Below are 19505 nucleotides of genomic sequence, written 5' to 3'. Positions count from 1 at the left end.
AACAATAACATATATTTGTTACAAAGCTACACAAAATAAATGTTTTGGATTACCCATCTCAAGCAAGTTAAATTAGAATATTATCGTATACTGAAATGCAAAGGTTTTGTGAAATGGTCAGCAGTGAGGTGAAATGTGAGTCATCATAATCAATGGGCTAAACATCTTGCCAGGTCCATTCTGCCCGGACTGAGTGTCTGTGCCACAGATGATGATGTTGCCATGCATCTGATGAAGCACGCAGAAGACCTTGAAAAGTATCTCCACTTCATGGTGGGCCAAACACAAGCAGAGGCCTGTGTGACCGACAAGAGTATACAACAATATCTCAAGGTGCTTCAAAAACATACTATACTGTATATAAAAATATGTATTCATATTTTATGCCATGTTTCTTAACTGTTTGAAATGGATGACTAAATAAATTAGTGTAGTTGCATTACATTACCATGTTAATCAATTGTTTAATCAATTCGTTAATCAATGTATTTGGTCTGTTATAATCACATTTCAGGAATCAACAGAATCTAGTAGCCATGCTTCCATCATGGATGTCCTCACATTCCTTCAGAGACCAGTGGAGAGAATTCAAACCTACCAAGCCTTGCTCAAGGTCCGTTTTCACTTTTTACTTTATTGACCCTGTAATTGATGAATATAAAACTTGTAACGTATATTTTTTTAAATGGCTGTTAATTGTTAAATAAGCCTGTAGTTATGTGTCCTATAATGTTTGATACATGTGCTACTGTATATGCCTTTTTTGTTTTGATTAGCTTTTACTCTATCTTATCTTTACTTCATCTTACCCACATAGAGCAAGTTATCTTTTTATTGAAAAAAGTATTCATATACTTGTAATACTTTTGTATTCTTATACTGTATTTACTTATTTGTTGTTTATAGGAGCTAATCAAGAACAAAGCCAAAAGTGGCCAAAGCTGCTGTCTGCTTGAGGATGCCTTCTCTTTGGTCTCCTGTCTGCCCTGGAGGTCTGACAACATGCATCAGGTCTCCGTCATAGAGAACTACCCAGCTCCTCTGTCTGCCTTGGGGGAACCTGTACGACAGGTAACCAATATACTGTATGCATCCTACAACAGTGATCCAACATACCCAAAATACTTTTGTGTCGATAGAATCACACTTTGTACTCTGTTGAGACAATAATTAAGCCTCATTCCTTCGAATGCATGTTTGATTCAAGGAGATAGTGTGTGCCGCTTGCCTTTGAAACGCAAGGGTCTAGATTTGATCGCCATCACTGTCAACTCACCGAGTAGCATGGATTGGTAAGGGGGCTACATGCTACAATTATTTACCAGCCGGCGTCTGAACAAAGTTCTTATGACTCATGAGAAAAACGTTCTTATTGACAATAAGTAAGTACTGTGAGCTGAGCTGATGAGGACATGAGGTGTGGTGCTGCACCTCAGCAATCCATCCCCCAGGGGTCTAGCGCATTGTAAAGGGGATAGACGCCCTTTTTGCTCGGCTGATACTGACAATAATTCACTCTGACCTACTTGCTTAGGTAGAGTATAGCACTATAACACTCCGTTCTGTTCTGTTCTGTTCTGTTCTGTTCTGTTCTGTTCTGTTCTGTTCTGTTCTGTTCTGTTCTGTTCTGTTCTGTTCTGTTCTGTTCTGTTCTGTTCTGTTCTGTTCTGTTCTGTTCTGTTCTGTTCTGAACCATACTGTATAATACAGGTGGCACCATCTCACTGTTAATGTCTGATTTCTCTCTACCAGGGTGTTCTTACTGTGTGGGAAGAAACGCCAGAGATTAAGACAGCCACTAGAGGGCACCAGAGACAGGTTTTCCTCTTCAAGGATTCTGTTGTCTTGTGTAAGCTGAAGAGAGAGCCTGGCATGAACTGTGATACCTATGCCTTCAGGAACAAAATGAAGGTAAAGGTCTATGATTGAGTCTCCTACTGGTTTTAAAAACTAAATTCAAGGATGAAATGACGGCAGTTGTGCAGTTATACTACATTATGATGGAGCACTTTCTCCTCTTCCCTCTCCCTGCCTAGCTGAACGATGTGTCAGTGAAGGACACTGTGGATGGAGATGAGAGATCCTGGGGGCTGTGGCATGAGCACAGAGGTTCAGTGAGGAGGTACTCGCTGCAGGGTCGCTCCACTCTGGTCAAGCTCTCCTGGCTCAAAGACCTGAAAGAGCTGCAGCAGCGCTCCAGCCTGAATACTAACAGTGAGTCTTATTTTGAGTTAATAGAAAGACAACTTATAGATCTGCTATGTTTTAATCACTTACATTTTAACCATGCAAATCGGGTCCCTGGCAGAAAGTATTTCAGATGGGGGCCCACGGACAAATACATTTGGGGGGGAGGGGTCCTTGTCATGAAAAAGTTTGAGAACCACTGGTCTATAAGTTCTATAGTGATTTCTGAACTGTTTCTATTAACAGGCCCACCAGTGTTTGAGATCCTCCTGTCTGACAGCACCACAAAGATTGGGCAGACCGTCAAACTGACCTGCAAGGTCACAGGAACACCCAAACCAGTGGTCACCTGGTTTAAAGGTAAAATTTAAGTACAGTATATTATTTTCCAATACTTTACTATCAGCTGCGGTGTATTCTGAACATTTCTGCTTTTCCTTTTTTTTTATATGTTCTAAATTTCAATGCAGTAATATATTGATATTCAAAAGAAAATTTACTTTGACATTTTTACTTTTGAAAACTTGGGCATTTACATGAGTACAGTAAATACTTTATCCACCACTGAAGATTATCATAGTTTGAATGCGCTGTCCTCTTCCCTAGACGGTCTTCCTTTGGAGGACGGGCCCCGTCACATCATCACAGCTGACCGCTCAGGCACATGCTGCCTCATCCTGGACGGGATCACCCCAGAAGACTCTGGCCAGTATGTCTGCTACGCTGCCAGCTCTATGGGCAATGCTAGCACACTGGCCAAGCTTGTGGTGGAGGGTGAGTGTATATATACCACAGAGAGGGCACATTGTCGTATGTCCCTTGGCTGTGATGATGGAAACATTCTTAAGGGTAGAACAACAGACAAGGGATAACTTCAGATACATACTACTAGCCCATAATCTAAAAATAAACATATGGAAATTACTTAAAGAAATAAGAAATGCTCTGTCCGGGTAATGCGGGTATGAAGAATCATGAGATCACAAGTGGAGGAAATTGCTAGTTGTAGGTATCTGTATTGACTGTACATGGTATAATATTGCCCAATAAATGTACAATGTAAATGTCGAGCATTCAAAACCAGCTATATTTGCGATACTCTGGGTCCCTTTCTGCAGGCTGATTTTGCTGTTCAAACACCAATTTTCAAAATGTATATAACATATTTATTGCCAAATTATAACTTAGGTACTGATTTTCACAATATTTGAATTTCAATGTTTTTTTTTTCAAAAACCCAGCAAAAAACTGGTTAAAAACTGTTCTTCTGGCAAAGGGCTACTGTATATACTATTATAGGCTACATGTACAGTGCAGATATATATTTGCTTTCCCCGTTTGTTGTGTTAAGGCCAAGGCCCATTCATACTCTACGTTAAATACATGTACGAAATACTTATCTCCGTTGTCTGCCTTCATTTCGTCCATCTTTGTGCACTTTTATGATAGCTTACGGATACAAAAATTATGTTTCCGTGAGGTGCTATTGTGTAAAGTATGTGAGCAATGCTGCACATGCGTACATACAGTACTGTACGAAAACGTTCAGAATTTGAGTATAAATGGGCCGTAAAGGACTATAAAGATGCAAGTATCTTTTCATGTCTTTTATTTGAGTACTGCTCAGTATCTTGTATATTTGAGTGCTGTGACATGCTCAATCAAAACCCATTTTCTTCTCTACAGCCCCGCCCAGGTTTGTGAGTCGGCTGGAGAGCACCTGTTTAATGGAAGGAGTGGATATCCAGTTCACCTGCTCTACTCTCACCTGTCCTTTACCACGAATAAGGTATGGACAATCCTAAAGAAGTTATCTTAAATTAACTCGCAGTATAATATTTGACCATACACAGTGTGTCAAACTTGTTGATGTCTGGATATGGCAGGTGGTTGAAAGATGGCACAGAGATGACTGACGGGCAGAAATACCACATAGTGAATGATGCCCGCAGTGGAATCTTGACTCTGACCATAATGAAGCCAACAGAGGCAGATATTGGACATTATGAGTGTGAGGTATGAGACCTACATCAGAATACACTGTAATACACACATCAAGTATTTCAAAGTGAATCGTTTTAATTTTCAAAACCTTGAATATATTATGTTGTTTTAGCTTTGGAATCAGTTGGGCTGCATCAAGTGCAAAGCAGGGCTGTGTCCCGCCTACATACCATCGATGGACACTGAGGATGACCAACCGCAGGACTTGTCTCCCAAAGGTAGGACAGTCCCACCCAATCAAGGTACAGTAAATGTCCTGTTCAGAGGTGGGATACACACAAGAGCGTTTTCACGTGGATTTTCCTCATTAGTAATAATAGTGTTATAAGTTGTATACCACAGGACAGTAATTTTCGAAGTTTATAGTTCAAGCACTTTTTGAAGAATGGGGGCTTCAGGAAGCACATGCCATGGCCATTGTTCAGTTTCACTTCACTTCACTTCACTTTACATTACATCATATCTTTACACTTTTCAACACTTCAGTCTCCACCTCAAACCCAAACCTTCATCATTCTTTCAAGTTTGTGGCATCTCATTCCCAGATTATCACATTTTTCTTCCATTCCACACACACTGACACCATCAATACCACTGGTACCATTCAACCTCATACCCCCCAATGTCCACATATCCATGAATCCATAAAAAAAATACACTTTTTTTGCATTACATTGCGTGCGTGCGTGTTTCATCATGTTTCTTGTTTCCAGAGATGAGATGGATTAGAACGGATTGGATCAATGTTGACCACTAGATTGATCTCGGTGCTCCAAAAGTCGGTAAACTAGTGAATTTCCAGTGCTAATAGCTGAGATCTAAACATAGAGTACCTGCTACTAGTAATTCATTGTTTAGTCACTTATTATCCAAAACATTTAGTAAAAAATACAGCTCAGATAACTAAAGCAATTAACTTGCTACTCACTCATTGCTCACATTCAGAGATATGTAGAATAGAATAGAATTGAATAGTTGAATTTTTTATCCACCACCCAGCCCAGCAGGACAGGATGTCTGCGTGCCTTTTGTCACTTTGTGACACCTTTTTCAATAGAATACATATATGCTGGTGAAATTACTTCACATTACTCAAATGAGTTTTCCTTTTGACTTTTGGACACAGTTGAGTGCTATATCCTATCCATTTTCTGTAACCTACCTGTCCAGCAGTTCTCATGGGGACCTTTCCATGTAAGTCATCATCTTCATAGTAACAAGTGCCATTCAACATACATTCATTTCTGTGTTCACCTTTCTCCTCTCACCCATGCATGCCCAGCTAACTGTTCACTTCTGTCAATACGAGATGGTCATGTGCTTAGGGGGGTGTCCTCTATACCCTCTGTGGGTGTGGGGCTTTGGCCCATGCCCTGTTGATGTGGTGGGTTAATGGGGTTGTCAGCGCCAATCTTGAGGTAAGAACTGTATCTCCATCCCTGGGCTCTGAAGGTAAAGGTACTGTATGTTCTCTCACCTTTTCCTTTACCAAGCACTTTGGATAGACATTGTCTAATAATATCTAATATTCTTTAAATGTAGGTCATATAGAGATATTGTTCTGTTATTTTAGACTGTGTCTGAATAATGTTATGGTTGTTCTAGATGCAGACTCTGAGGGCTGGTCCACGGCCCTCGTGAAGAAATGGTTGCAGGCGGACTTCAGTGCTACCTCTATTGCCAAGATTTTCTTCTCAGAACAGTAAGTCCACAGCTACAGACCTTGTACACACAATGCAGTGGGTACAGTTCAGACCGCTGTCATTTTTCTCTGCAACTTCTAATGCTTGATTTACGCTCCAATGTCATACGACACTGTGTCGTGTGCCGACTATCAAGCTTGAGGAACCGAATATAACATGGTGCCACTTCTCCATTGAACTTCAATGAACGCGCTGCCATGTTCTTTTCTGTGTCGCCCTATTATTTTGAATGGTGTGCTCATTCTTGATAGGTACTAGGACAGAGGTTGCCCGATAAGTCTTTTCGCAGTGAGATCATTGAAGAGGGCAGTTTTAGCTAAAACATGTTTCCTCGTATCATCTAAGTGTAGCATCCAGCAGCACTCACCTCAATTAACACAGGATGTATTATGATCCAATGTTGGTGCAGGTGTAGAATAATCCACACCATTTCCAGCACCTCGAAACCCTTGGTTTCAGCATCTGATTTGATTTGATTTGATTTATTTATTCGCACAATAAAAAAACAGAACAAAGGTTATTAAAACAATGCAGAAATAAGTGCATTTGAGAAAAGGAAACCCATAAAGGGCTTATAAAGCTGGCTGTGTTGTTGGGGATACCCTGGGACGGGGTGGAGGAGGCGATGAAGGTTGTGCTTGCACTATGTTGAGGGTCTATAGTGTTGTATATTGTATATTTTTGCCATTTATTGAGGGTGTTGCGTTGAATGTTATGTATTTCTACCCTGCTGTATTCTACAGTACTTTTTCTTGCCCTGTAATGTGTCTTAGCTGCTGTGCTACCTTTGGTGACTGAATTTCCCTCACGTTATCAATAAAGGTCTTATTGCTTAACACCAGACACAAGAAACACGCTGGTTAAGAAACCATCCGTGGTTGAAACATGTCTTGTTCTATTTTGTTTTGTGCCATTGTTGTGGAATGAGGAAAGGGTGTGATCAGCTTCCACAATGGTATTTTCATATATTGTTGCTGAATACACTTACATAGCCATCTTGTCCTTCCCTCCAGACCTGAGCATAGCACTGAGGAGGCTGGTGTCACCGTTCCATCTGTAGAGCAGGTGATGCAAGAACCTGTTTATTATCCAGAGGAAGAGGAGGAAGATCTCTATATCTCAGAGTCTATGCAGGACATTCCAGATGGTATTTTTTGTCACTCAAACTTCAGAGTTCCTTATTCCTGTGAGTGTTTTCATATTACCGGTGCTCACTAAGCAACTTCCTGTCCAGCTCCGCCCTCCATCCAGGTCCCCGCTGAGGACCTTTGCGTAGACCCCGGCCAATCAGCTGTCTTTACTGCCATCATCACAGGAAAGCCAACCCCGCAGATACAGTGGTACAAGGTAAGGCTTCTATAGATCAAATAGAATTTTACATGTCAAAAACTGAATGACCAAAACGAGTCTAATCAAAAATAATGTTCTCTTGTGTGATTGGAGGACGGTGAGGAGCTGTCTGCCAATGAAAATGTGGAGATAGTGCAGCACGGTGCCCGCTGTTCAGTGACCATTGTATGCCCCGAGGGTGAGGACGGTGGCATCTACACCTGCTTTGCCTTCAATGAGTCTGGTCATGACTCATGCCAGGCCCAGCTTACCGTGGTGGAAGGTGAGATTTCAGAATGTGCTGCTGTGCACAGACAGCTCTTCTGTTCGAATATAAATGAGCTTTGCGGGTGAGTGTATGACATAAACGTACTCACAGATGTGAAAACAAAGTATGAACTTTGAATCAGTAGTTGAATTAAAGTTAGTCATTGGAAGCAAGAGACCATTGTGCTTGAAGCATCTCAACGTCCCATTTGTTTTTCTGTAGTTGAACTGGAATCTCAGGAGAGGGAGGTGGAGCTGGGGAAAAGGAGAAAGCTATTTTCCGTCTATGACGTCCATGAGGAAATTGGAAGGTGAATATCTTAGTTACTGTATACTTTGCTCTTATTGGACGTCGCCTTTTCAGGGATATGATATGGCCTCTATCGTCTCCCTGTGCTTTAGGGGAACGTTTGGGGTGGTGAAGCGTGTAGTCCACAGAAGGACGGGTGAAGGCTTTGCTGCCAAATTCCTGCCACTGAGAAGCAGAACCAGGACTCGCGCTTTCCAGGAGAGAGATCTGTTGTCCCGCCTTGCTCATCCCAGAGTGGCCTGTCTGCTGGATTTCTTCTGCACCCGACGCACTCTCATCCTGGTCACTGAAGTGTATCCTTCTCATGTCACATTTAGGCATTTAGTAGTTTAGCATTATACATAATGACTCTGCGATTATTGCAAAAGGAGAATAAGCCTAAATGTGTTGGTATCGTAAATATATGCATGATGATATAGACCTATTTGCTTTTTTTTGTGATTCTTGTTTGTATGATGACATTATGACATTATAACCAACACAGAGATTGCTCTGTGTTGTATTATTATAAATCGTCTCTCAGACTGAACTCAGTTATACCCTGGGAGAGTTTAATTCTATAACATGAATCTTGTTGGTTTTGTCATGTGGCATTTAACGTAAGCATTTTGAATTAATTTGATTGTTACTTTTAGATTTGAAAATTCAAGCCACAAACGTGAAAACTTCTAAATCAGTAGTTCTCAAACTGTTTCGCGCCAAAGACCCCCTAAATTGATATGTATTTGGCCGCGGACCCCAAACTGAAAATGTTTTGTGCCAGGAACCCCCCCAGAAAAGAACATTTGTGTACTTTTCAAGCACTTTCAAGATTTTCCAAAAATGTAAAACAAAATTGCAGTTGCACTTATGTTTGTTACTAAAATCTAAAATGACACAGATGCTTTCGTGGTTTTAATGGGTTAAAGTGTCCTCCGAAAATAAATAAATAAAGCTTAATAAAAATAAATACATGAATATTCCGTAACAATATTTGCAGCTGCTGCTCTCATGGACTGCTTGATCATTTGTTACTGAAGGGATCAGTCACGGAGAGAGAGGTAAAATGTTGTCTTATGTATAAAAACATGTATATTTGTTTTTTCATATATAATATATGTTGCTGTTTTTTCTTCAATGTTTTGTTTGTTTAGTTGATGTAGCAGATGATGATTGCATCAATCTTGAATTTTCATTTCAGGTCCAGTTGTACATCCTTCAAGTCTTGGAAGGAGTTGGTCACATTCATGGCATGAACATCTTGCATCTGGACATCAAAGTAATTTTTTATTGTCCCTTTAGCATTCTGTTATTAATCTCTACAATACTGTTTTAACATTAACACAATTTTAAAAAATATAGCGAAATAGTGAAAATAGCAAACAAGCTCACAACGCATTGTGAGCTTGTAGGTGGGCTATTTGAGCTATTTTTTAGATTGTTGACCTGCCCAAAATAACTTCATTTGGTAAATCCCCACAGCCTGACAACATCCTGATGGTGTATCCACCCAGAGACGAAATCAAAATCTGCGACTTTGGCTTCTGCCAAGAAATGGACTCATCCAGACACCAGTACAGCAAGTTTGGTATACCAGAGTTTGTTGCCCCTGAGATTGTTCATCAAGAGCCAGTCACTAAAGCCTCTGATATATGGTGAGTTTTATGATCTGTCACGCTACATCTGCCAAATTTAACCACTTAAACCCTATTTTTTCCCCCAGTCCTAATGTGGCAATTGACTATTACTACCTACTGCCTACCCCATTAAGCCATGTTCAGTTTGAGATAGGGAAAGGGAAATGAGATGATACAGGATTACAGAAATGTACTACTGTGTTTTTTTTCTGCCAGGTCTGTGGGTGTTATGGCCTATCTGTTGTGAGTATCTTTCAGTACATACTCAAGTCTCTTGAAATGTTATATTACCCATGAGAACACTGTTGATGTAACTCATTAGGCTTCCGATAAACATTTCCTTGTGGCTCCTCGCAGTCTGATGTGCCGGTGTCCATTTGCGGGTGAGACGGATCGCGCTACACTGCTGAGAGTGGGGGAGGGGACCCTCAACTGGGATGCCCCTGATGTCATCAACAGGAGCCCTGAGGCCCAGAGCTTCCTCCGCTCACTCCTGCAGCCAGACCCAGAGTGAGGAACCTACACCGTTATTAATCTAATTATAATGGACAGGGACAAACACAAACCCAGTCACACACTAAGTTAATAATCCTGCGAAAGGAGCTTAGGCTAGCAAAATTGTTTAATTTAACATTTTAAATACTTGTAAAAAATAAAAAAAAAGATATTTTAAATTTTTATAATGTTTATCCCATTTAGGAAGAGGCCTTCGGCTTTAGAATGCTTGGCACATGAATGGATCCAGGTGAGAAGAATACAGAATACTAGATTCTCGTTTTTTTCAGTCATGTTCATGTTTTGATTCATTAAGTAACTCATATAGTACAACATATCAATAAACGCCATCATTGAATATGCTGTCAGGATGAGCATGCAGGGGAAGACACTGAAGACATCAACACAAGGAATCTGAAAGCCTTCATGTCAAAGAGGAAATGGCAGGTGAGTTTCCCTACATTGCAGTCCATGAAGTGCCATCAATTTGTGATGTTGGTAATCTAACAACGGTGATCTCTTTTACTTCTGAACTCATCACAACTTGCCCTGTATAAAACATGGATTAATACATGCTTGTTTTAACCCCCTCTCTCTCTCTCTTGCCACAGCGTTCTTTGACATGCATCGGTTCAGTGCTGACACTGAGGTCCATCCCCGAGCTACTGGATGCTCCTCTGAGGGAAACAGCGGTGACAGTCCCCCGGGAGCACGAGGAACACAGCAGCAGCTCCCTGAGCAGCGGTTCATCATCGGAGTACGACGAGGCCGACTCGAGGGACTTCTTCCAGCACTACAGCCCCACCGAGGAGGAAGAGGACGAGACAGAAGATGACTACGATCCACTCATGGAGAGAGCCCGGATCCCAGAACCCTTTGCCAAACGCTGTTTGTACGAAGAAGAAGAAGAAGAGGAGGAAGTAACAATGGGTGAGGAAGAGGACAGTGAGATTGGTGGAAGAAGAAGCATACTGGAGAGGAGCGTAAGCAGGCAATCGGTCGCCTCGTCAGAAGCGTCCTTCCAAAACACATCCCAAAGGGAGCGTAGGGTCAGCAGGGACAGTAGCCCCTCCCTCTACCTGTCTGAAGGGGACGAGGGCTCAGGGAGCGAGGGGGGTCGCATCCCCCGCGGCAGCGTCATCCGCAGCACCTTCTATAGCAACTCCCAACAGCTGTCGCCCATGTCCGCCAGACACTTGACGCTCCGGGACAAATTCCAGGCCAAGAAGCAGGAGAGAGGCCGCAAGCCGCTGCGCAGCAGCCTCTCTGGACGCCTCAACGAGCCTCTCATCGAGTACGTGGAGGACGAGACGGAGGTCGGCCGCGGCCAGAGACGGGGATCCATCCAACCTGTCATGCAGAAGTCCACTTCATTCGACAGCGGAGTCGGCCTCTCCCACTCCAACATGCTGCCTCACAGGAGGAGCAGGTCGCTGGATGAGTCCCGGCGGTCTCCCGGTTCACCCAGGCGCCGCATGGCGCCAGCAGAGGAGGAGGGCACTCAGAGTCTGAAGGAGGACTTTACAGATGATGAGTTGGTGGGGATGACTTTGCTGGCTCCACCGAGTGCTGCTCGGGCCACCAGGAGAAGAGGTTCTGTTGCCCCTGTACAGGGTAATAATACCTTGCTTGGGGGCATACTTGCTGGCTCTGGCCTCTGTGCCGGAGCGAGACGGAGTCCCAGGATGGATCAGAGGCCAGTGTCTGGGGTTAACCTCGCTGGTTCCCACGGTTCCTCGACTGAGTCGTTGATATTGGAGCATGGGCCTGGCTCAGGGTTCTCCAGCAGACTAGGTTCGTTTGAGGAGCTGAGCCCTGGCCGACCTGTGCCCAGATACGAGCCCGTGACCTCACCGTCCCCTTGTTCGTTTCAGCAAGCTGCGGGAGAATCTAAACCCAGGGGCTCATTTCCTCAAGCGCCACCGAGGAATCGCACACGCTCAAACCCTAACTTGACCCTACAAATGACACCTAGCCCCAGTCCCAGCACCAGCCTCTCTTCTCTCCAAGCCCCAGAGAGACCTCCTAGGGCCAAAGACAAGAAGGCAAGCCAGGGCCTACAGAGGCACGCGTCTGCTCCTGCCCTTGAGATCAGACAGCCCACAGGGAAGTCACCCAAGCTGGGATTGCTGAATATCTTCCGCAGGCAGTCCTGGACAGCCCATTCCTACTCCCAGTTGGACGACGCAGAGCTGGGACCCACGCTGGGGGAGATCATGAAGCCAGACACGCCCACCATGTCGCTGAGGAAAAAGATGAGAGCTTCAGCCTCCAGCCTCACCAAACTGTTCAAATCCTCCAGTAAGGAGGATGTGAGTAAAGGTCAGTGTCATTCCGAATACTTTACAATCATGGATTAAGTTGAGGCATTGTATTGCTACTATTGACTTTATTGAAAATGTTTGCAATGATTGTTTTCTTGAGTCTATTCGTCACTCATTGTGGGGTTGCTGTGCTGTGTCGTATGCCTTATGTCACAGGACCCATAGTAAAAGGAACATCACCCACACCACCTGAAAGAAAGCGCATTACTGGCATTGAGAGCCCTAAAAACAAGGCTTCCAAATTCCTGTCTGCCTTTAAAATACCTGCATTCAGGAAGAGTAAAGGTACAAAAGATTACATCCTCTCATTGAAGCTATTTCTCTAACAGATCTATGCTTATTGTGCTCTAAACCTGGTTCTGAGTCTTTGTACCACAGTTTGTTACCTGTCCCTTCAGAACTCCCAGTCCGACCCAGCCGGGCTGATGTGATGCAAATGGAAGGCGGAGGAGTTCTGCTGGTGTGGAAAGCGGTCCAGTCCAGTGATCCACCCATTTACTGTGTCCAGTACAGTACAGAGGGTGTGTGTGTGTGTGTGTGTGTGTGTGTGTGTGTGTGTGTGTGTGTGTGTGTGTGTGTGTGTGTGTGTGTGTGTGTGTGTGTGTGTGTGTGTGTGTGTGTGTGTGTGTGTGTGTGTGTGTGTGTGTGTGTGTGTGTGTGTGTGTGTGCGCGCGCGCGCGCGCGCGTGAGATCCACATGAATCCATTTTTTTTGTGTGTGTGTGTGGAGCTACTCTCACAAACTGCTGGACAAATCAGCACCAAATTTCTTGTTTTTCTTGTTTTTCTTTATTTTACTGCGCAAGGAAGCCTTAATCTCAAGAGCAAACTTCCTTCAGCCTTTCAAATTCACATACACAGCATGTTTACAGCCAACATGCCACTAGTTCAATGAGCGGTGCTCATGGTACATGCGCAGAGCAAGTTCTGTTAGGGAACTCAGTGCAGATGCTGCTGGCTGACCATTGGTAGGTCTCAGCTCCATGCTTCTGTTCTCAACCAATCACATACTCACTTCATAATAGCGCACCCCATTTAAATGGGGAAGTTGCATTGCTCATTCCTAGCTTGCTGTTTGCTGCTGCCTACTGCTGTCTGTGCTGCTGCTGCTTGCTGCTGCTTTAAAACTTGCTGCTCACCCTCCACCACCCCAGCTACCACCTGTCGTTTTGGATCTACTTTTATGTACCGGGGGGATTTAGAGTCCCTATTGGTAGGGAGATGTAAAGTGCTTTCTCAAAGTACCTAAAACTAGGTCCAATTCATCGCCAAACGAAAATAAATATATTGCTAATTTTAAATTCAATACAAATATTGTATCCATTCATTAGTTTGTCCTGACTGAAATGTGGTGAGTACATACAGTAATGTCCTAGTTGATCTTATCCGTGGGAGTTATCCTCAGGTGGGGAATGGAGGGTTCTGGCAGAGGAGGTGACGGACAGCTGCTGCGTTGTGAAGGACTTGCCCAGAGGGGCATCCTACGTGTTCAGGGTGGGCTGCCTCACCGAGAAGGGAGCAGGACCTTTCAGTGACCCCTCCCAACCCATAGTTATGGCGACTCATCCTGAAGGCAAGGAAATTCAAAATGGAAGTTGTTAACTGTCATGTTTGTTTGGGTGTCCAGTATTTGTTTTTTTTTATTAAAAATTTGCATCAGTGGTTCTCAAACAGTGATTTTTCTTAACCACTTTCAACCCGGCATCCATGCCATTATAGGCACATAAAAAACATGTATTTATTTTTTCCACACATTTAAAAAAAATAGCAAAATATAAGATTACAACGTATCACAACACGGCACAGTGTGAGCTATTTTTGGCGAATATTCCCCCCAGAATAGACATGCTGGGATTGAAATAGGCCTAGTTAAAGATGATTCCTACTTTGTCTGTCCTGTGTATGTACTCTCTCCGCTGCAGAGGTTCATGTTCCTCTCATTCAGACTGAGTACCCAGCGACTAAAGTCACTCTACTGAGACCCACGCCCACACACAAGACCTACAGCTTCTTGTCGGAGATCAACAGGTGAGTTCTCTCACTAATGAATGCTGCTGTCCAAAAAGTAACCGGATATAATCCCAGTTAAGTCTGATTTATACTTCGTTGTACGGCAGTGTCATGTTTTTTTGTCTTTTATCCGTTTTTTTTTTTTACCATTATTCTTTCCACCTAGCATCCCTCTCTCTCCCTGGTCTCTGTCATCACAGGGGTCGTTTCAGCGTAATAACCCAGTGCACGGATGAGCAGAGCGGAGCGTTTGCTGCTAAGATCACGCCCTACGGTCCAGAGCAGAGACAGATGGTGTTGAGGGAGTACCAGCTGCTTAAGAGGCTCCACCACCCCCACCTGGTCCAGCTGCACACGGCCTACATCACCCGCTGCTACCTGGTCTTGGTGGAGGAGCTGTGTCCTGGCAAGGAGCTGCTCTACAACCTGGCAGAAAGGTATAGGCTCAGAATCAGACTAACGTTTCTAATATTTGTTTTGCTTCATTTAGATTAGGATAGTATAGAGACAGCTGGGCAACTGTGGGCAGAGAGCGGGGAGGACATGTAACACAGCAGGTCTCCAGCAACCACCATATTGTTCTTATCCTTCTCTATATTGTAGACAAATCGACTGTACCGCATATGCTAATCCTAGCTGCTGTGAGTGACTACCCCTTTTCCCTCTTGGACCAATAAAGATCTGTTATGTTCTCAAATCAACCTGCAACAAATGAGTGGAGAAAGCAGCGTGGACTAGGGGTGTGCCGATATATCGTCCCGCGATATATCGCGATACGTTTTCGTGACGATATGTATCGTTTTGGGAGAAACAAATATTGTTTTGAAATAATAATAATGCAAAAACAGAAGTATTTGTTTGCATTTGCTTTTCCCCCCCCCATATATTTTCATAATAAAAAAGTGCCATATATCGTATTGTATCGATATCGTATCGATGTCGTGAGCCCAATATCGTATCGTTTCATGAAATTAGTGTATCGGCACACCCCTAGCGTGGACCGTAGAATAGTCGACCGTGAAAATGCGTGTCTCTTCTCTGCACGTCACAGAGACCTGTACGGCGAGACGCACGTTGCAGAGTTGCTGGTTCAGATCCTGAGCGCCGTGGACTACCTGCACAGTCGCCGCGTCGTCCACCTGGACCTCAAGTCAGACAACATGCTGGTGGACGACCACAACAAGTTGAAGATCGTCGACTTTGGCTCCGCCCAGTCCTTCACATCGGGACAGCCACTCAACATAGAACACATCCAAGGGTTGCCTGAAAACAAAGGTAACCGTTAAGTGACGTATTTCATGCATCAATGGAAGAGACTTGGAGAATGTTTGTAGGTTTGTTGTAGACTTTTAGACTTTTTGTAGAGTAGAACTTTCTGTAGATGTTTCTAGTGTACTAATCCCCTTTGTGACTGTCATGACCTTCAACAGAATACACCAGCAAAGGTATACAGTTACAGTTACAGTTTACAGTTTAGGCATTTAGCAGACGCTCTTAATCCAGAGCGATTTACAGTAAGCAAGGACACAAGATAATACATCATAATACATCATAATACACATAATACATCAAATGCATAAAAATAGTAATAAAGTAATCTAATGATAAAGTAATACATAAGTAAACCAATAATCTAATAATAACTAATACATACAGTACGTAAACCAAGAACCTATCATCAGCCTACATTGAAATATTCCCGTATATGCATTGACATCACGGGAAAGCGATTGATGGACGGATATAACTCAACCTAACCTCATCACCATCACTCTGTGTTCATCTTAGCTACCATAGCTTAACAAGCCACTAAGTCTATCTTTTCTTATTTATGTTCCCATTTACTTATTCAAATTAATTTCTAATGAATGCAAATATAGCATGTGTATCTGCATTTTTTTGAAGTGTCAAAAAAAATGTCCCCTCTCTGTCTGTTCTGTCAGTTTACATTGTCCTTCCTAAAGCTCCGGAGATCCTGGAAGGACAAGGTGTTGGGCCCGAGACTGACATTTGGGCTGTTGGAGTTCTGGCATTCATCATGTAAGTAAAGAAATATAGGAAATACAGCTTAGCTGGAATTCATGTTGGTTTGAGTAAAACCATTATGTTTTAGCATATGTTTTTGCTTCCCTTTTCAAGATAGTCGTTAATTAAAATGTATCTGTTCCAATCACTTTTTTCAAATATACAGTTATTTCATCAGTCATGGACTTAAAGTTGTTTAATTTGTATATCCTTCAAAAATACCATCGTTTATTTTAACCACATGAACCCAGCGTCCCTATTCTGGGCATATCATAATAGGCGAGCATTCGCAGAAAAAGCGGATCTATAAGCTCAAAGCTTGTAGATTGACTATTTTCTGCAAAGAGGAAGAGGGGTAGAGGTACCCCTGGGGACACCGGTCAACGAGGTAGGGCAGTGGTTCTCAAAGTGGGGTCCAGGACCCTCAGGGTTCCTTGAGGGGGTTCTAAATAGACCCTTACATTTTGAGAGAGTACAAATGGACTCTTACGGGTCCATTTGGTTCTATTTGTACATTGTCAGTCCTGGAAATTAAAAAGTGTAAGAACCACTGATATAGGGTTTACGTGGTTAAAATTGCTTATAGGGTTTAAGTGGTTAACATTGCTTTAGATTTGTTCTACTAACCGTTTTGGTACATTTAATGGTTAATTGTGGGGCAAAATGCCTCCCTTGGCTCCTCCCAGGTTGAGTGCAGACAGTCCATTCAATGCAGACCATAACTGGGAGCGGGACAAGAACATCAAGAAAGGGAAGATCCAGTTCGGCTGCTGCTACCCTGGTCTGTCAGAGGGAGCCATCAACTTCTTGAAGAACAGTCTGAACCACAAGGCCTGGTCAGTGCCTCTGTAGTCTAGTATGCACTCAGTATAATATTAAAGCTAATGCTCTTAGTCATGAAGTAGTCACTGGGACAGTACGTTTTCAACATGTTTCTAAATCAGGGTCCCCACGGTCATGAAATTCCTGGAAATATTTTGAAATTGAAAAAAAAATAATCCAGTACTGGAAAAGTTTGGGAATTGATCAAAGGTCCTGGAATTTATCAAGGGTCCTGGAAAAATATTTGGCTATGCATTGTTTTTGGCTATTGATTTTGTTAATACAAAACATTTTCATAAACATGTATAACATTACACGAAATATGTAACATAAGTAGTCTTTCGCCGAACGGGCTGTGTGATGGCATATATTATTTAAATAAAATAAGTCATACGGATGCCATAATGAGTCTTCCAGTGAGCTATGCCCTGATTTTGCACGAAATTTTGAATGAAATTGTACTATTCTATATTCTATGCTTTATTTTTGCTACACTGCCTATCTTTGGGCATTCTACATAGGAGTAAGAGACACATTATTGCGCTGAATGATTGTTATATAGGCCTGGAAATTGGGCTAAATATTCTGGAAAAGTTTTGGAAAAGTTTTGGAAATTCATTGCTAAAAATGTGTGGGGACCCTGCTAAATGCTTTCGTGCAACACTGTCATAGGATGTATAAAATAGAGCATTATATTAAAGAGGGTTTTCATTGAAATGAATGAAAAACAATCATGCAAAAACATTTAAAAAAAAGTGAAATATGGAGATATAGGCTTCTGCCCAACAGCAGACGATATACGTGTATGTGTGCTGTAATTTATATATATAAATTTACATATGTATGCTGTAATTTCCTATGCCCCCCCTAAGTTATAAAAGTGATTGTGGTCCTGGTTCTCCGTTTAGGGGGAGACCCACGGCAGCCGAGTGTCTGCAGAACCCCTGGGTGCGAGGCCACCGCTCTACCAGCAAACGCAAGGACTCCATGGTGTGTTTCTCCACAGACAAGCTCAAGGCCTACCTCCACGACAGGGAGGCCAAACGAAAGCAAGTCTGCACCAAGCTACAGTGCCCCGTCTTCGAATGAGGCAATGATTACACACACACACACACACACACACACACACACACACACACACACACACACACACACACACACACACACACACACACACACACACACACACACACACACACACACACACACACACACACACACACACACACACACACACACACACACACACACAAACACACACACACACACACACACTTTACTTTACTTTTACTTTCAAGGCTTCACGTATACTTTCATGGACAAAGTTTTCCCATAACATGTTGCCGGAACATACTTTATGTCTTCATTTTGGCAACACAGTTCCATCAATCATGTTTACTTTATTATTTAGCTGTGCCTCTTCTTCTATCTGAACTCATTTCAAGCTGGTTCAGTAAGATTTCATTTTTTCCCCCGTCTGGACGTTTGGTAAAATAGTTCAAATAATCCTAATGTCCTCTGATCACAGGAATGTGATGTGTCTTAATAGGTGTTCAAAGTACATATACATATTGATGTATATGTCTGAGTGTGCTGCATTTTTGCGTTTTAGGGTGAAGTATGACAGCCTATCAGGGATATTTGTGTTTAGATACTGTATATTATGCAGTCACTGAGGCATGAAGTGTATAATACTGTGATAATTCTGCTCATTTGCTACAGTGGCAGACAGACGCACATGTATGTACCGTGTATGATGACACATGTATACCGGCTATGATGTTACAAAATGTAAAACATTTTGCAGCTCACAGTGAATTGTTAACAAGATATTTCTTGAGTGATGAATATCATTGCAGAGTTTTACATGTTCTCTCTTGTTACAATGTGTAAATGGAAAATTTGATTAGAAAACTTAATGTTTCTGATATATTTCATTAGTTTTTGTTGTTAATGACCCATTTGAAGGGCTGACTGAATGGAAGATAAATTAAACAGCAGAAGAGTGATCAATCATTGTCCCCATATCCTTTATTCAACCTAGCTCAAACATGTAAACACAAATGGGAGCAAATATGAATAACATAGAATGGATTGGTATATATTTAACTACCTAAAGCTAAATCAATTGACATAAATATTTTAAGACAGCAATGTTTACCTTATTGGTAATCCTAATAGAAAAACGTCACAGATAACACAGAAAACTGTGTATTTGGTCTTGAACTGTATGTGCCATACTGTATTATGACAGCTGATACTGTATCATACTGTGCATGTACTGTACCGCCTGGTCCAGGAAATGTAAAACAGAACCTTCTTTGGAGGTCCTCTGCCATCTGTAAATCAAATATGCATATATGGCAACAGCCTGAGGGTACAATGTATTGATTATCAGAGGAGAGGGAGACTTA

General features: G+C 42.5%; 1 protein-coding gene across 1 annotated transcript in view; it reads left to right on the top strand.

The window, feature by feature from the left end:
• The window catches only part of obscna (obscurin, cytoskeletal calmodulin and titin-interacting RhoGEF a), a 62291-nt gene extending 42818 nt beyond the window's left edge, over nucleotides 1-19473 (top strand). Inside the window, exons 54-87 of the mRNA XM_080431974.1 lie at nucleotides 174-333; nucleotides 515-613; nucleotides 907-1071; nucleotides 1753-1911; nucleotides 2037-2214; nucleotides 2434-2547; nucleotides 2794-2961; nucleotides 3874-3976; nucleotides 4074-4203; nucleotides 4304-4409; nucleotides 5797-5893; nucleotides 6908-7041; nucleotides 7129-7241; nucleotides 7338-7506; nucleotides 7714-7801; nucleotides 7893-8093; nucleotides 8780-8840; nucleotides 8981-9058; nucleotides 9262-9434; nucleotides 9633-9659; nucleotides 9774-9926; nucleotides 10116-10161; nucleotides 10281-10358; nucleotides 10523-12233; nucleotides 12392-12520; nucleotides 12634-12756; nucleotides 13640-13807; nucleotides 14157-14262; nucleotides 14445-14681; nucleotides 15296-15519; nucleotides 16188-16284; nucleotides 16956-17105; nucleotides 18000-18218; nucleotides 18372-19473. Coding sequence (XP_080288100.1) covers nucleotides 174-333; nucleotides 515-613; nucleotides 907-1071; nucleotides 1753-1911; nucleotides 2037-2214; nucleotides 2434-2547; nucleotides 2794-2961; nucleotides 3874-3976; nucleotides 4074-4203; nucleotides 4304-4409; nucleotides 5797-5893; nucleotides 6908-7041; nucleotides 7129-7241; nucleotides 7338-7506; nucleotides 7714-7801; nucleotides 7893-8093; nucleotides 8780-8840; nucleotides 8981-9058; nucleotides 9262-9434; nucleotides 9633-9659; nucleotides 9774-9926; nucleotides 10116-10161; nucleotides 10281-10358; nucleotides 10523-12233; nucleotides 12392-12520; nucleotides 12634-12756; nucleotides 13640-13807; nucleotides 14157-14262; nucleotides 14445-14681; nucleotides 15296-15519; nucleotides 16188-16284; nucleotides 16956-17105; nucleotides 18000-18180 — 5926 coding nt within the window. The 3' untranslated portion in view covers nucleotides 18181-18218; nucleotides 18372-19473. The remainder of the gene's footprint in view (nucleotides 1-173; nucleotides 334-514; nucleotides 614-906; nucleotides 1072-1752; nucleotides 1912-2036; nucleotides 2215-2433; nucleotides 2548-2793; nucleotides 2962-3873; nucleotides 3977-4073; nucleotides 4204-4303; nucleotides 4410-5796; nucleotides 5894-6907; nucleotides 7042-7128; nucleotides 7242-7337; nucleotides 7507-7713; nucleotides 7802-7892; nucleotides 8094-8779; nucleotides 8841-8980; nucleotides 9059-9261; nucleotides 9435-9632; nucleotides 9660-9773; nucleotides 9927-10115; nucleotides 10162-10280; nucleotides 10359-10522; nucleotides 12234-12391; nucleotides 12521-12633; nucleotides 12757-13639; nucleotides 13808-14156; nucleotides 14263-14444; nucleotides 14682-15295; nucleotides 15520-16187; nucleotides 16285-16955; nucleotides 17106-17999; nucleotides 18219-18371) is intronic.
• The last annotated feature ends 32 nt before the right edge of the window (nucleotides 19474-19505 follow it).

Source organism: Gymnoscopelus braueri, assembly GCF_963280865.1.
Source record: "Gymnoscopelus braueri genome assembly, chromosome: 6".
NCBI classification, from domain to species: domain Eukaryota; kingdom Metazoa; phylum Chordata; class Actinopteri; order Myctophiformes; family Myctophidae; genus Gymnoscopelus; species Gymnoscopelus braueri.
The sequence above is the reverse complement of the archived record's forward strand: the minus strand, read 5'-3'. Positions and strand labels throughout refer to the sequence as shown.